General features: G+C 47.2%; 1 protein-coding gene across 3 annotated transcripts in view; it reads right to left on the bottom strand.

Moving 5' to 3' along the window:
* Positions 1-18,136, bottom strand: part of SLC4A4 (solute carrier family 4 member 4) — a 115,915-nt gene that overhangs the window by 72,786 nt on the left and 24,993 nt on the right. For all 3 annotated transcript variants that reach the window (XM_062493198.1, XM_062493197.1, XM_062493199.1), the window contains exon 3: positions 11,988-12,167. In XM_062493198.1, the coding sequence (XP_062349182.1) occupies positions 11,988-12,167 (180 nt within the window). The remainder of the gene's footprint in view (positions 1-11,987; positions 12,168-18,136) is intronic.

Genomic DNA, 18,136 nt, shown 5'->3' with positions numbered 1-18,136 from the left:
TTAGCTAGGCTTTGCCAAAGGAGCAGTTGTTGCCACGAAACACATTTATACTATTGGATGGTGAGCAGTTTATTCTGCAGAGCAAGCTCCCATTCCCACGATGAAATTCATGCTGGAATGGAATTACTGGAGTGAACTTCTCTTTTGCTGTAGACTCATCCTTCTGATGTTTCCCATCCTTGGCAATTTACCTTGGAACAGGCTGGGACAAGGTAACCATGATATACCAAATAGGCAGAACAAGTCCCACACAGATAAAGGGAAACCCAAATAAGAGTGAGTCCAGCAAAACGGGGTCAGGCATGTTCTCTAGGAATACCCAAAGCACGAGAAGAGTCCGTGCCCAGCTGAACAGCCAAGTCAGTACTCTGCCTCTGCCTGGGAGCAAGGAGCAGGCAGCAGCCTTCTCTTCAGTGTCTGGAGCCTAAGAGGTCTGCAACACAGCCCAGAAAGCTTTGCCCAAGAACAAAGGCACACACTGAAATTCTCCCACATCCATTCAACTCGTTCCTAGCCTCAAAGCTTCCAGTGCCTGCTTTCATGGACTTGAAACTAAGCAGTTTCGGTTGACTTCTGTAAGCACATTTCCTCATCAGGACCCCCCTGATTTACCCCACCCACCAAACTGCCCCCAAATAACTCCCAAAACTTGGTAGATTCGCCACTTGCTACAGCCTCAGTTTGCTGTTTTCACGCAGCCTGCTCCACAGGCACCATGGAATGTTTGACTGTGAAACACCACTGCTCCCACAGGAGACTTTGCCACTCTCCTACTGGGAGAGTACCTGGTATACCACATCCAGTCCACAGAATGTGAATGAAGGTGCAGTGTTTCAGTATGGCACATCTGGAGCTCTCAGACAGGGAAGGCACAAGGCCTCATCTCTCCTGCAGAGAGACTCATTCACCTAGACCACATGGAACACCTTCCCTTATTTTCTCCCAGTCCGCGTGACACCCATCTCTGCCCAGATTTGGTGCAGGACACTTGTGAAGTGCCTTGATACCTAAGTATTGTACTTACCTAAACGTCACCATTTCAAAACAACTTGTCCGCCCTCTCTGCACCAAGCACACCAAGTTTCACCACCTCCAGCCAGTTCTTGGTGCTGCTCTTCCCTATGATTTGTGCTCTTCGGTCGTGTCCTTTGCTCCTCAATAAGAGCCACTTATCTGTCAGGAAGACACCACCAGCACCACCACAGGGCCACAATGCCACCAGCGCTCCCCAGCCAAGGACCGCGCCGTGGCCGCAGCACGGCCAGCTGCTGTCCTTATTCCCTGTATCACAAAGCTGCTCCACCATCAGTGTCACGCATCCCCTCTCAAACCACACTTGCCAGCTCCTCCCAGGGCCAGGCACTCTGAGCAGGCTCCTGTGGATGGGTTTCCAAGGTGGCTCACAGGGGAACCCACAGGCTCTTCATTTGCTGTGCAAATGGGATTTGACACCTACACTTCCTGCCTCCTTCAACCTCCCAGCCCCTTCCACTCAGCACTGCTTGCAATCAGGACAATTGGCTGGTTCCAAGGAAGCAAAGCATCCTGCACTGCCCCACCACAGAGAAGCCAGGTTATTCATGAGAACTTCAAGGCCAAGCCTAGTGAGTCCCATTGTTACAGAATACAGAGCGTAACTGCTGGAGGTCTCCACAGCTCAGGATGCTCAGAACACCTCTCCTTTCCTGCCCAGCCATGCAATTCACAGGGTACAGTACACCCACGGCTCAAAGCTCGACCAAACACCCCTGCTCCATCAGATGAACTCAGTTCCCATTGCTATATTTAATTATCAAAGTCTGCAGTTGGAAGCAAGGCTTGAACACATCCCAATACCACATTCAGGCTGGGACTAGTTCATTCCTAGGCTTCCCTACAAAGAGCAGGAAAAGCTCTGCTGATTTATGCATACTTTTATTTCCATGTAACTACTGAGGCCTACAATGCCCTTCCAGGGGTATCCAAACCATAAGGAAAAGGCGCCACAAGGGCTCTGCCTTTCTGGAGACATAAATCCAGCCATGCAAGTACAAGCACATCTATGCAGAACCACTTACATTTCAGCTAACATCTGCTTTCCTCTTTAGCTTGCAGATGACCAGGTTCTTCCTACACGTAATTTTGATGTACTTAATATCATTATTTGAAAGTTCACTCAGTGGGTATGAAATCAGCAAATAAATCCAACCAAAGACTCTACTCTGCTTGAACAGATGTCGGATCAGGATTCAAGGCTGAACAGAACAGCCCACAGCTCTTAAGGATTTTGTTGCAGATATCACACGGATTTATTTTACCAAATACACCATTTTTCTGGGAAATGGCTGATTCTAACAAAGTGGAAAGGAAACAATTTCCAGTGATCAAGTACTAGAGTTGAGGCTGTCTCCACCCTATCTTGTTTCTTCTTCAAGTTTTTGACACGGAAATCTCAACTTCCATTTCCTTTCATGGCAGCCCTTTGGCTGCCAGTGCTTTGCATCACAGCTACGAGAGCCAATTTTGGCTTATCAGGAAGTCAGAGAGATAAAAGTCAGAAGAGATAAAAGAAAGGCACCTCTTGCCTCTCGCTAAGTTGCTGTGTCCTCAAGGCATGAACACGTTCACAAGACAGCATCTGCTCCAAACTCCATCAGAAACAGAAAGGCCCGAGTGGGTCCTTGGACTCGACCCACAGCTGCAGAAGACACAGCCTGAACAAAAGCCTTGCCTCAAGAGCATTTGCAAGGGCACGTTGAGGCTTGCTGTTCCTGAACCATGACAAACGTATTTATTTCAGGGCTCACACAAAGTCCATGCCGGAGCAACATCCACAGGGGTGCAGATAGAGCCCTTTGCTATCAGCTCAGTATTCTGTATGGAACTGATCGATTTTTCTTCCTTTTGAACACTCTCATTTGGTCATTCCAGCCTGCTGGCACTACAGTACAGCAGGTTTTTGGCCTCAAGATATCCAGGTCCTCCTCCAAATGTTTCTTAATCATCTAATTCTCCGTGCAATCTAAATTATCTGCACTGCCGTTGTGCCAGCTCGATCTGAAGGAGATACATTGAGGGTGCCAAGTAAAAAGGGAAAGGGCTAAAAAGTACTGGTACCAGGGAGAAGGGAGCAGCCCTGCAGTTCCACAGACATCCCTACACTGCTCTCCACCACTATGCTGAGACGCCAGTTGATTCCTCTCATTAGACCAGCGGCATCTGCTACCATCCCAGCGCTGCCATCTGTGCACTCATTTCCCAAACCTACAATCCCAACTGCAGGTTAGTAGGTCATGGACATAATTCTCTGCCCCGTCTGAAATGAGAGGAGACTTGATTCCAAGCCCCAGGAGGCACTGAGAGCCCCCCTGTTACCCATCCCGACCCTCCCAAAGAGGCCAAGTGCCCCTTCCCGAGGGCACAAGCTAGAAGGGACTGGCAAACCTACCCCAGCTCTGCTGATGGGCAATTTACTGGTGAGAGAGGAAAAATTTAACAAATGACACCAGCTTCAAGAACAGCTAGAGCAAGGATCGACATCTGAAATGGTCCCAACAGGAGAAATTCAATGAGGTTCACATGAGGCAACTGAAAACACAAAGAAGGGTTCAGAGAAGAAAATCCAGGTGTTGGTTATGCTGACAGTAAAAGATAAACCCTTGTTTACCTATGCAGAGAAATGCAGAGCTCTAGGATGGCTTGTTCCTATACTGTCCAAAAGATTTGCATAGAGTTTAATCCAATATGGACAGCTCTGCAGTGCCAACCATCACGTCCCCAGATCAGCCCTTCTCAGCTGGAGAAACAGCTCTGGCTCCAAATCAAAATGCTTCTAAATGAGATTTTTTTTTTTTCCCACACGGTAAATTCCTTAGACTTTTCTGTCCCTTAGCAGTTTCACGTGAACACAGGGAACAGAATTAGGCAAAGCATTAAGGTGGCTTAGGTAATTACAGTGGCACATGCTATCATCAGTTAAAGACACAAGATTAACACAGCAAGCTCCAGTTAAAGCAGGTCTTCGCCATACTAGGGAAAGGAACCAGCCTCTTTTTTGCTCTAAGGCATAAACAGCCTAGCCTGTCACAGTGGGAAAAAAGACCCCATAAACTCTTCCGAAGGCATCTCTGCTGGTATTGGAACACAGAGGAAGTTTCAAGCTGAATCTGAATAACCACTTTCAATCCACCAAGCAGACAGTCAGACACCCTGTGGCTTTAAATACCACATGAAGGTTATATTGAATTATTTTCTTCTACACCTATATGACTAATTGTGTCCCCTTGGGCCAAGGGAGATTTCTAAGAGAATTGCCTGGTCAGGAAAAAAAGCAGCAAAGACCATTCTCAATTAAGGAAGGCTTAGTCACAGGTTTAAGAAAACACACAGTTAATTTAGGCAGAAGTGACCAGTAAATGAAAATACTGCGTCACTTATACCTACCCCAACACCAAAGGATTTTGAGACCAAACTTGCTTTGCAAGTCTGAAAAAAAAGCTTTTTTGAAAAAAGCTAGCTTGCTTTTTCCTCTGTGTTGCCCAGACCCAATGTGTCAAATAATTCTTGCTATTTTACCTCAAACTTTGCCACAATTAATTTAATATTAACCAGCTGGGGTTTAGGAATGTAACTCCTCTCTCGAGGAGAGGTTACTGCTATAGGAGAATCTAAACTTTGACTCACCCAAAAACTATTTCTATCAGTTCTTCAAATTGTAGAGAAAACTTAGAGGTGTGGCAGGAGGGCAGCAGCATTTGGCTGTGAGAGCCAAAAGGGCAGCAAGAAGTGTTTGTGCTTCTTCTTACTCAAATTCTTTTTTTGTACTTCACTGCGGCTGTGGATCTTGATCATTTCAAGCGGACAACAACCGAAGTGGAATCGCTCAACAGTCCTGCTGTCTATACTGGTGTTACTGCTGTGGCAACTGCTCTGGTTGTTTCTTAGAGATGCAAAGAGTGGAGGCAGGTTTTAAAAGCTCCCTGAAGAGCTGGCACTGTGCTTTTAAATGCACTGCCCCCCAGGAATAATCCTCAGCAAAAGCCTGTTAGCATTTTATCATTTCTTGATTTCATTCCCCCTTCCTCCCCCAGTGGCTGCTCCTTTCAGACACATCCACACATGTCTGAAGAATTCAGACCTGAACGATTTCATCTTGGTCTCTGCACAGGTGGAAAATTCTCTCATCTATAGCCACAATATTCCAAGCCCAGCTTGCAACAGTTTCACATGGCACATGACAACAGACTCCTCTTCGCTCTGCAACAACACTCTGACACGGTCACAGTCCAAGGAACACTGAAATCCTAGGAATACAAAACTCCTTCTAGATCCTACATGACACCTGAGGCACCCACCACCCTCGCTGCAGCTGGAGGTGAGTGACACGAGCACTACTGGAAACATGATACATAAGGAATAAGTCAAGCTGGAGAATGGAATTTCAGCCCACACTGCTGATTTCTTTTGAGGAACCACGCACGATGGCAAACATCAGGCTGGGTTGGGTTATGTGGTTGAACAGTCCCTTCCAAAGGACATTTGGTGGCACTTCAGAGGCTGGGTAAGGACAGAGAAGACAGAGAGCATAGGGAACGCTGCTGCATTAGGATGAGATGCATTTTCACTTGCACGAGTCCCCTGACGTAGCCATCCCTTCAATCAGCTCCCAGGAGTTGCCCAAGGGCAGCTGGTGGCAAGGGGAAGTGCAGATGCTCTGTGCCACCTCCAAGCACATCCTACAGGTACCTGAGCCATGTCCAAACTTGATCAGGCAGTGCACATGACTCATCCAGGGACAACTGCTTCTGTCCCCCAACCCTCACTCTGAAAAACAACCTCAGAAATCACCCTGAAGGGAAAAACCCCAACTCCCAGACCTTTCTGGTCTGGAAAATAATTAATCCCCTGTACCTGAGGCACACAGCATTTGCCTTAACAACAAGATTACTTGCTGCTTTTGTGTTTGGGAGCCTCAGGATACACCTCAGGAGGGAGGAAATTTACCTCTACCTTTTATCAGGCCCACCAGAAATCTGGACTTTGTGGGCTAATAAAAAAATCCAAACCTGACCTCATTTCCAAGCTGTCATGAGCAAAGAAATTTGCAAGCTGTATGTTCTGCATTTACCTAAAGGAGATGGATGCTCAGTGTAAGGGAAGTGCAAAGGGTTTGAAACAAACAGAAGTGTTCGTAACAAGCCCTGATGTGATTGGCACATGCACAAGTCCAAGCCTAAATGAAAAAAACTCACAAGTTCAGGCAAGGGTTGTTGCAAAAGGAGCATTTTTTTTTTAAATCAGCTGCCCGAGTGAAAGCCTGTACTCTTGCCAGGAAGAAAAGGAAAGACTTGGCCTTTGCCTAGGGTGATAGGTGACATCTAGACCCAGCCTCAGATCACCACGTCCCTTCATCCTGCCCAAGTGCCTCAGGGGGAGGTGGGGGGTCTTTGCAGTGAGGTCACAGGAACAAGAAAAATGCCATCTTGGCCCTCTCCTGGAAAAAGAGCTGGACTAAGTAAAGGGTGGAGGGAGACAGGTTCAGCTGCTGCTGGAAGTACCCCCTCCAACACGAGTCTCTTCTCTGTCACTCCCATGCCTCAAGAAGTCCTTCTGACTGCCACCACCGGCATCATCCTCTTGAATTCACACTGACACAGGGCAGGGTTAGATTAGATTAGGTACCAGGGAGAAACTCTTCCCTGTGAGGGTCCTGGCACAGGGTGCCCAGAGACCCTGTGTATAGCCTGGAAGTGGTTCAAGGCCAGGTTGGACAGGGCTCAGAGCAACCTGGGATAGTGGAAGGCGGCCCTGCCCATGGCAGGTTTTGGGACGAGATGCCTTTGAGGTCCCTTCCAAGCCAAAACACTGATGCTGTGGTTGGTTCTCAGGCTGTGTCAGCAGGGTGGGCCACACCCAGGCAGTCAGACCCCCATCCCAGCAATCCTGCATCTGTCCTGGCTTACGCGAGGCTCCTGGCGGGGTGGGAACGGAGCAGAGCCAGGGCTGTGTCAGCAGGCAGGGCCGACCTCCTCACCTGTGCCCTGCCCACAGCCTGCCTGCCCCGAGCACCTTCCCATGCCCTGTGCCATGGACACAGCCCTGCCAGCTCTGCCAGGCGCTCCGACAGGCTCCCGGCTGGGCACAGAGCACGTCTGCAGCCAAGCTCTAATTAGCTCTGTGCTTAATTTGCCTCTGCACTTGCACTACACTGGACCTAAGCAGGCTCCCTACAGTACTGGAGGGGCAGAAGAAGGCCTGTTTGAGCTGACCCCACTCCACAAGCCTACCGTGCAGTTGTCCAAGACAAAAACACTAAACTTCCCTTCTGTTTATGGTAAAGTCTCCCTCACGTCTTCCCCTGTGTCAAACGCCAATACAAAAACAATTAAGCTTTGGCCATCCTGCCTGGTATTTCTCAGCTACTGTCACTGCTCTCACTGTGGGGAGCTGAGGCTAAAAGCTTTTGGAAAATCCCACCCCACACCTTGAAAAGTCAGGAAGGAAACTGGATGGCTGAAAAATGCAGTAACAGGAAGAGAAAGAGAACGCTTGGCACAGCCCTGACCGTGCTGCATCTGCTCTGCTAAGTAGGTTCATTTATTTCCATCCTGTAGCTCTCTCCCTCTATTTATAGCACCTGCATTAATGAACTTTCAAGGTAGACACCAAGCTTGAGCACCCCTAAAGAGATGTCTGAATATCCTTGTCAAATTAATTTGATCTTTTTACAAACGGCCTGTTCCCGTTAGACTGGCACTCCTCACTGGAAACCCCAGAATCACAGAATGGTTTGGGTTGTAAGGAACCTTAAAGATCTGCTCATTCCAAAACCCTGCCACGGGCAGGGACACCTTCAACTAGCCCAGGTTGCTCCAAGCCCTGTCCAGTCTGGCCTTGAACAATTCCAGGGATAAGGCACCCACCACTTCTTCAGGCAACCTATCACATGGAACATTGTCCACAACATACACTTGAGGCAAAGCAGGCATTCCAAGCTGGGAAGTACAATCAGAAATGTACCTGCCCCCATCCAACTGAAACCTCACCTTCACTGGGAGAGATGCACTCCACGCAGAATGGCAGCACAAGCCCCAAACAGCACCTTAATGAAATTACTTCTCTGCAAACATGAGAAGTGCTCCTCCAAACCCACATCTGAGGGCTCGAGGGAGGATTTTTAGTCAAACCCTCAAGAACTATTGCTGATGGGTACAAGAGGAATTCTCTGAGCCAACTGGAAACCTTTATAAAGCTTTGATACGATATATCATCCTTCCCACCTCTCTTTATATGGGTCCTATAATCCCTGCTTTTAGGTATTCCAAAATTTAGATTCTGCAGTTATATATATCAACATGGCAACATTGTGACACCTGACAAAAATAAGGTTTTACTCTCTTCAGGGCTGCAAGCACTAAGAGAATTCTATTCCTTGGCAGTAAGACTTCGTCAGACCCACAAGTGGTTTTAAGAAGTCAGCAAGGTATTGCAACACCTGGGTCTGGGCCAGGGAGGTGAGCCAAAGTGACTTGGAGGGCAACCAGACAACGAGAAAAAACCCCTTCCCAGAACAAGCAGAAATGCATTTCCTCATAGGAAAATCTCTGCACACCTGTAAGTAAAGAATGAGGAAGAGGGAAATGGACTCAGAGAAACTTCATCTGCCTTCTTTGTTCCTCCCTTGTCTCATCCCTTGCAAGTAGCAGCAAACTATAGCATCCTCTTTGTGCTGACACAAGCACCAGCAGACCCAAAGAGGCAGAGCCTAAAAAGCTTCTCCTTACTGGCCCTAAGTGGAAACCAGGACTAGGCTGGCTGAAGGAGGTGCTGGGATGTTTCACCTGGAATAGGGATTTGTCATGGTCTCCAGTCCTGCCTGAGAACCAGGGTGTGAATGCCAAAGTTCTTTGAGAGCAGAGACAGCCCTGCAGGCCTGGAATGTCCTGAAAGGGCTCTGCAGAGGGAACATTGTCTTGCTGCCTCCTCCTCAGTCTGTCAGAGTAGCCCTGTCTGCATTTGTGAAGGAGGTTTCATTCCCAAGCAATAATTTCCTTAGGATAAAATCTATCTGTACAGGTTCCATCTGCCCAGCTCTCTCCAGACTGGAGAGCTGAAGGTTGTCTATAAACTACCAGAGTTTGGCTTGTTAGGCTCAGCTGGACACAGGCTAAAAAAGAATAAGGACTGACATTTCCATACTGCACCAATTCCCAAACACAGAAGCACAGCTAGACTGGTTTGGAACTGGAACAGAACTTGTCCAGGAAAGAGCTGCATTTCTGGACCTCGCTGCTATCAATGGACATGTTCCATCAGGTTCAGATGGTGTGAGCACCTCGACCCGGTGAGTCAAACCCAGACTTGGTCAAAGTCTAATTGCACAGTTTGCATCCAAGAAGCTGAGAAATCATTTTCAGCTAGGATACTGAAACTTAGTCCTGTGGTCTTTAGGGACAGACCAAGAAATCCAAATGATGTTCCAAACCACAACTGTCTTAAGTTTCTACTCAGGAAAAATAAAGGTGTCGATACACAGGACAATTAAGTCATTCCCTGAACTTCTACAAATTATATTAACAACTACACCATTAAATATTTTGCAAATCAAGCTCTAGATACTTGTCCTTGTATTAGAATATAAACTAAATCACCAGTTCTATACTCAAACTGAGCTGACAGTGTCTAACACTAGCCAAGATGCTAACTGCAAAAATCAACAAAGAGAAGGAGCTCTGTAAATTCAGGATTTCTTAAACTGAGACATGTTGGACCAAAACTCACAATGTTTGAGGTTTCTTCACCTCAGATCAAATTTTGCTTGTTTTAAACCACGCAGCCCTCACACATATTTCAGCTTCTGATATTCCACACTCTCTAGTGACTGCCTTGAATACGTGTAATATAGTTCATTTCAGCTTTCTCCCAACTCCATTAAAGTTACTGCACAGTATTTCCCAGCTCTTAGCTTCTAATATTCTTTTGAACCTGAAGTTGAGCCACTCACCCCTCCATCAACGCCTATTATGGGATGAAGATTAAAACCTCAGGGTTCTAACCGAGGTTTCTGGCCAGGATTGCCAGCACTGGACACCAGCCTAAGATGGTACATGCTGCCTGGAGAGAAACAGGCTTCTGTTGGACACACTGGTGTGACACAGCTGGTGGAGAGAAGAGAAAGGTTCTCAGAAAGCAAAAGAAAAGGTGGGAAACACAAAATTCAGGTCAGCTCTGCAGACAAGTTTCAGAGGAGAAAAAACCCAGGGATATGAGGTAACTTGTAATTCAAGACAGTAATCTGAACTACCTCTCTCCTTTGCAGAGTTCCGAGCTAACTGAGGCAGCCTGTAAAAAGATCTGGCCAGCAGCATGAAACAGCAGGTCCCTGCAAGGACCTGGAAAAGTATCTGGATACCTGAGATGGCAAACACCTGAGAAAAGGGCCCAGTTATGGGGTATGAATGCTACTGCATGGGACACCTGGAATATTTATGCAGTTTCACTCCAAAAATCTGCACTGCAAAGACATCAGGGAGGAAAAGCCAATGGGAAAACTGCAGATGGAGAGTGATAGCAAGACTGCGTATTTTCACATGCAGGTGTAAGGGCAGGTAAGAACATAGTAATAAAAAACAGTAATAGAAACAGCAGAAATAAAACACCACAAACTCGTCCTCAAATGACACAGACACAATGATGGGCAAAAAGAAAGGCAGGACATGAAAACCCAGCAGAAGAAATGGGTTTTCAAACGTAGGTACACGTAGCCCATGGAAACAATTCCCCTGGGATATGATATATTCACAAGTGAAAAAGCAATTTCTACAGGCCTCGTCACCTGCATGCTCAAGAACAGAGGTGTAAACATAAAAATTAAGTTGAAAACATTTCAGTTCTTGAACATGGCTAATTATTCAACTGTAAAACCAACTCCTGGTTTCTGAGCACTGGCAAAAATCCTTCTTTGGGACAACCAGGGAACAGGAGTTAGGAAGAGCAAATGGAATCTGTGACTTGCCTTCCTTTCCAGGCTGTTCTCTGAAGATGGTAACCAGGCTACAGACACAACTGATCTGCCCCACATGACTGTATCCATCTACAGCAACTACCCAGCAACACGAGTTCAAAATGAGAAATGAACGTACTTCAGTCCAAGATCCAGTTGTATGGATCTCTCACACAGGAAGCATTTCTCCACTTAGAAATTAAGCTCCAATCATCTGGAATTAACCTCAACAACCCAACTGTATCACATCCTGGGCTGCATTCCCATCAGCCTTCCCAACTCCCCCGGCTCCTATCCAAGTGGCCACCTCCCACATTTCAGAACAAGCTCGGGGCCAAGAGAGAATACAGCAAGAAGAAGGTGACCCTGTGACAGTCTCTGCACAGCGATGGCACCAGCTAAAGGTGTCTGTCTTCTGCTTAACAATTCTGGTGGGAATAGAGGCATGGGACATCCAAAATGGACCTCATCTGCCTGTCAATTTAGATATTCAATCTTGACAGATACTCAAACATACAGCAAATCTCCATTTGATTATTCTTTTTGTTTTCAAAACCTAAAACTGGCTAATAACCAATGAGGAAAAAAGCTGTTAGCACAGCAAGTGAGCGACACATGAGGCCAAATCCACGGGGTGCTGGAATTGCAGAGCGTGGGCACGTCCCAGAGCCAGGGCAGAAGCCGCAATAGATCTACCCAGGCACTACTCAGTCTTTGCCCTTGCTTGCTATCTCTTTACACACAGTGTCATATTGCTTTTCAAATATTTGGCCTGTTCCTGCCTGGCGTGCGCTCAAGGGCCAACTCAGGTGATACAGAGGGATGAAATGTCTGCTCTGGCCCACGCCTCTCCCAAGCCACAGTAGCTATCCCACAGCAGCTGGCTACGACCGCTCCAACCCTACAACGTGAGCTGATTGTTTTGGTGGATCACGCTTCGTCCTCCGTGAGCAGATCCCTAGATAACAGAACATTGTAATGGGTGACAACTGGAACCAGTACTCACTGAGTGGTTTAAGGATGCTGCTGCTTGTCTCATCAGTGTTTTCTACGTCCGATTTGTCCGAGTAGTTCTCTGAGATTTTCTCCTTCTCTTTCTTTTCTTTGTGCCCAGGTCTTCTTCTGTGACGCCTCCTCCGCCGGTAGCTCTTGGGCACATGGACCCCGATGTAAATCGTGTGGTGACCTGGGGAACGCAAGCACACCAACATGAACATCAGCACTGCGCAGCTGGAGCGCCAGTTTGGGTTGCGAGGACCCTTGAAGCCCATCTCATTCCAAAACCCTGCCATGGGCAGGGACACCTGCCACGGTCCCAGGCAGCTCCAAGCCCCATCCAGCCTGGCCTTGGACACTTCCAGGGATCCAGGGGCAGACACAGCTTCTCTGGGCAACCTGTGCCAGGGCCTCACCAACCTCACAGGGAAGAATTTCTTCCATATATCTAACCTGAATTTCCCCTCTTTCAGTTTGTCCTATCCCCATTTCACTCCAAAAGGCAAGTGAACGATCCCTCTTTGCTGGCCTAATGCTAATTAGCCCTGATTTTCTTGTCTCCAGATGTGAGTTTGGAGCTCTGTAGCTACCATTTGGACAAGTATTTTTGTCCCATCATTTCTGAGAGCACATGCTAGTGCAGACTCGGATAATTATTGTCCTTGTGACTCATTTAAATACAAAAATAAACCCCACAGAAGGCCATCATACTCATTTCATAATATTGAACAGAGTGCTTTTCCAACACATTCTACACTAATTTTTCCATTTGTTTCACCAAACACACTGGCTGAACTTAACAGCTACCTCATGCCAAGTAATTCAGTTGAATTGAAGAACTTAGACCAACAAAATCTACATCACTTGACTGCGCAGTCCATTGTATAACAACTGCCAAAGTACCATTAGGTACCTTACACAGGGGCCGCTATAGAGGTCCCATGCTCTAAGTACCATTAGGGTGTTATTTTAACACACCACAGGAGGAAGGACTACTCACACAAGTTCCTATCAACTTCCACTTGACACTTAAAAAAACCCAAAAAAAACCTAGTAACAGAATTAGTGCCAAATTTCATATGTCGGCTGTAAATCCCAAGGATGCCCTTCCACTGAGACTGGGATTTTAAACTAAAGCGCCTCAACTACATTTGCCAATGAATGTGCCTTTCTCTGCCTGATAAAAATGGTTTCTTTTCAGGGCTTTCTGCACTCTGTCAGCTCGGGATGAATATCCTCTGCTTACACAAAGTGCTTACATGTCATCTTCTCTGCCCAGATCATTCAGCCATCTCGCTGTAAGAGCAGCTCTTACAAAAGCAACTCTTGAGAAATGAAAGCTGGATTCTGTACTTAGGACCAAATTTGGTTTCCCCATTTCCATCCCAGAGCGGCCAAATGGAGAGTTTCAGATGAACAGACTGACTAAACAAAGTTATCTCAATGAATGACCCACAAACTAAACATGTGTCTCTAGTTCCTCTGTATGATAAATCCAATCGTAGCGACCAAACAACTGAAAATGTAGGCACAAAATACTCCATTTCTGTAACAAACTGATTCGCCAGTGACGAACAACCCTGCATTCGCCATTTAAAATTCCACACACCCCTGAGGCCAGCTGTGAGGCCTTTATTTTGCATGTCTGAACCTTTATTTTACATGTTTGCTCATCTTGTTCCAGCCCCTGCCATGGCAGGGACACCTTCCACTACACCAGTTTGCTCCAAGCCCCATCCAACCTGCCCTGGGACACTTCCAGAGATGGAAGAAAGAGGATTCTGGAGCTGAGCAGGGCTCAGTCTCAGGCAGTGGAACATTGACAGAAGAGGGTCCTGCGTCTGCTGCCTCTTGCCAGAATCACCATCTCTGAGGAATGGGTTCACACCACAGAGGGAAAGGGCAGAGCCACACAGACATCTAGAGCACAAAGACCTTCCAGACCGACACATCAACATCCAATTTAGCTCTTGCGTGCCAAAGGAAACCCAGAAAGCTCTTCCAGCAACTGGAAACACCGGCTTGAAGGTGGCAGATGGCCTGAGCGCCGCACAAGGATGGGGAAGGGGAGATCTCATCTGAGCACGAGCGGGAAGGTGGGGGTGACCCCAGACAGGGCAGTGGCAGCCTTTCCCAAGGGATTCTCACACCCAAAACTCCATCCAAAAGCCTGACGCAGAAGCTGTCTGTATTAAACAACATTCCCCTTTGAATCACTTGGATTCTGTGGTCAGCTTGATAATAGAAGCACATCATAGTGAGCCTGCAGTCTTAATACTTTAATATGCTGCCAACAGAACTGGACAATCTCTTTAATCTTTGCACCACGTGTGCGCAGCACAGATTTTGGTAATATGAAACTCGCTTGTATGTATGCAGGCTAACATCTGCATTACTTTGCTGCATTTCCCTAGTTTGAAGGCAGAGACTTTTTTAATGTTCCTTGCTGCGCCTCCCTCACCTCACCCCACCCCACGAGACTGTTCAGGGAGGCCAAGCAAGACATTTTCCTTCTCCGTGTACTCGAAGTGCTTGGCATCTGTTGATACTGTTCCAAACGCTGAGATAATCTTCTAGGCTCCCTTCCCAAAGTGCCTGGAAGGAAACAATTGACACATACTCTCAATACACCGGGCTCCTGGGACATTTCCGACTCACTGGGGGAACCCAGCCTTTCCCACGAGAACCACTGCCTGAGAAACGGAATGTGACACCCAGGCACCACAGGGACCTGGTAACCCAAACCTGCTCTGCTCAACACCCACCCAGCACAGCTCCTGCTGAGGGGCTGCTCCCACTGCCCTCCCCAGGGCATCCATTATTCTCTGGGTGCACTTTGGAATTAAACTGACCGGAGCTGAAATCCTGGACTTTTGTGGCCACAGAGAATGTTTACTGTGCCCAAAGCTCACGACGAAATCATTTCATCTGATTATTAAGAAAACAAAAAGCACTCATCATCAGGGAGGTTCTCCTGGAAAAACTCAGTAGAAACCACATCTTTTGCTTTGCCAAGAGCTACTGAAGAACAGCAGCTCATGATTCAGCACCCAGATTTGGAGTTTGGGTGTAGGAGACTCCCTCAATCAGTTTTACTGATGAAAACCCACTTGCACATCACACAGCTGAGGTTCTGTGAAATGAAGCGTTCCCTCCCTGCCTGCAGGAATATCTGCCCATCATCATCATCATGGCTAGGCTGGAGAGGGCTTAGAGCAACCTGGTCTAGTGGAAGGTGTCCCTGCCCACGGCAGAGAGGTGGAATTAGATATCCTTAAGGTCCCTTCCAACCACAAGCATTCTGAGAGATTACTTCATTATGATCCTCTCCATTTTGAAGCACTAGCTTTTTTTAAAAAGAGTACTAGGGAATGGCTCTTTCTCAGCAAAAGCAAAACTCAGTCACTTGGAGAAAGAAGCTGAAAGTTATGGGATCAAAGGATAAAGTCTGCCTGCTGCATCTAAGAAGGAATCCTTTCCACATGACTGGATTCTTCAGACTCAGAGCGTGGTAAGACCAGCCCATAAAAAATTTCACACCAGCACCTCAGAAGAAAACAAGATCAAAATCTAGTATTAAAAATGTATAAAGGACTGAAAATCAGCTGAGCATTAGCAGTTTTTACCCAGCCCTTGTTTTTCCTTTAAAGACTCCTTCGCAAAGAACAGGGAGAGCTACATTAAACCCCATCAGATTGCAACCGGACCATGTGGTTACAATTGGCCACAAAGCCACACTCTTCCCCACCAGCTCTGGCCAAATATTTTGGGTCCCCTGAAAAATGGGTTTTGCTCAGGATGCCCCAGCCATGTCACTCAGAAGCCTATGGCATGGGATTGGAATGAGACAACCTTTAAGGTCTCTTCCAACCCAAACCACTGTGATTTGATGAAAGGTGGGACCTACTCAGACCATTTTCACAGCCCAGCCATCAGTCTTACCTCCAGGTGGAACTGAAAGTCCCAGGTAGCCCCCCCCATCTAACATCTAGAGATCTGCTCTGCAGTCACATCAGAGGAACCACGTGTTTCCTCAGCAGAAGATGGCACAGCTTTGTGCCCAAGGAGGTGTCAGCACACAGCCAAGCCTGCAGAGAGTGGGGGCAGCAGCCAGGACATGGCCAGGATCACAGCCAGGTCAGTGCACTTTAGAGCAGCTGCTTTTCCAATTTGGGGTTGGTGGCAGAAGGTGCTTCCCATTTTGTGAGACATTCAAAGAAAATTAGCAACATAAAAAAAGCCCACGGCTCAGAAAGAGAAATAAATCAGAGGGGATGATCCATTTTAAAGGGGAGATACTAAAAGCAGCGCTAAGGAAGTCCCAAACTAAGCCCTGCTTAGTTTCAAATCAGCTCAAGAAATAAGAACAGAAGGCCACGCCATCACGTGCTGAGTGCCCTTAGCTCTACCTGGCTGTAGAGAGGATTTTAGGGGCTGGCAGCAGCAGAGGGGCAGGACCTGCACCCTGACCAGCTCCACCTTCCAGGACACAAGCTGTTCTGCACTCCCAGCATGGGATGCACAGCCTGCAGGACACCCCACGCTGGAGAAGGGCTCACAGCAGCTGTGGTAGAACCAAGGAACACAAGGAGCTCCCCTAGCACTGCCAAGGGCCAAGTGCTACTCCCATTCATGCACGTGGACAGAGACACTGAACCCCCAGGGAAAAACCAAACCATAATGAGTCCTCTAGACAGGCTGCCCAGTCACAGTCCCAGGCTCACCCACCGACTCCCACAGGGTTTTCAAAGCATGCTGATACTCAAGCAACCAATTTTCCATGCAAGTAAAAATCCATTGGTCAGGGAAACAGCACAAGGATTCACCGAGCACTTAGTGGAAATCTGAACCAAACCAAATGCACTAGCTGGAGACAGATCAGATCCAAATCCCTTCTCCTAGGAACAGCAGTGTGCAGTTAACCAATTCTTCTGTGTTGTGGCACTTTGCCAAGGAAAAGGGCCAGCATGAATCCATCAGGCAATGGGAACAACAACCATAAGGCTGAGCAGCAGCTTCACAGACTGATAAATGCCATCAGGAGACGAGCCTTCCATGAAAGAGAGAGAGCAAAGGGCAAAATGTAAAACAGAGGCTTCAGGTGACACAAACCTGAGATACTATGCCATAGAAAAAGGAAAGAAGGAGGAACAAAATTAAAAACATCAGGGATCTCTTTCAGTTTGCCAGCTCCAACAGAAGAATCCCAAATTCATGCCTAGGATTCAAGTGAGGATCTCCATCAGCAAGGAAGATGCAGTTCCTTAGTCAAACAGGGAACTTGTGCAAAGACCATTTTATATACTTGCATTACTGCACTTCACATCTTTGCACGCAGACACTGAAATGCCTACGAGGGGCAGGGAATGAGCTGTGCAGGGGAAGACAGTATGGAAATTGGAGAGCTTTTCCTCTTCTTCTACGATATCAGGCTTCCAGCACTTCAGTATCCTCAAAAAGCCAGCAGGGGATCTAAAGCATTCCCATGTAACAAAACTATAGTTAGACAGAAGGGAAGTCTTTCTAGCCATCTGCCTAAAGCTTGCACTCCTCTGTTCCAAACAGATGATCCATGACCCAGACTGGACCTGCCAGATTCCTAACAACATTCAGAAACCACTGACAGCAAAGCGTGTGCAAAAGGTGAGTTAGGTCTGAGCAACAGGACAGCTCTAAAAGACAGAGCTCACATAAATTCAAGGAAAACAATATCTAAATAGTGAAACAGGAGGGAAAAAAAACAAACAAGAATAAAATCAAGGTCTTCAACTGTCTTCCTGAAGATCCTAGAAACCTGCTTGTGCTGATGTAACAAAGTCAGCTGGGTGGCAGTGAACGAAGGGGTGGGCGTTGTTCGGACAGAACAATGAGCACGTGCTGGGGGTGCTCTCGCTGAGCTTTACGTAAGCCACTGGGAGACTCTTACCCACAACCCTGTAAGCTGCTTTTCCTCCTCTATTCTTTGGAGCTGTGAGAGGTTATAAAAGCCACTGAACCTGTCCTGCTGTGATCTGATCTAATCTGGCCAGAACTGCTCGGCTTCAATGGAAAGAAGAGTTGAAGAAAACTTCAAGAACGCAGGGCTCTGAGGAACAGGGCAGAGAAGGGAACATGCCAGACTGCTGGATCTAGCTCTTGGGAAGCATGGTACCTTTGGAT

Source organism: Cinclus cinclus, chromosome 5, assembly GCF_963662255.1.
Source record: "Cinclus cinclus chromosome 5, bCinCin1.1, whole genome shotgun sequence".
Lineage (NCBI taxonomy): Eukaryota > Metazoa > Chordata > Aves > Passeriformes > Cinclidae > Cinclus > Cinclus cinclus.
The sequence above is the reverse complement of the archived record's forward strand: the minus strand, read 5'-3'. Positions and strand labels throughout refer to the sequence as shown.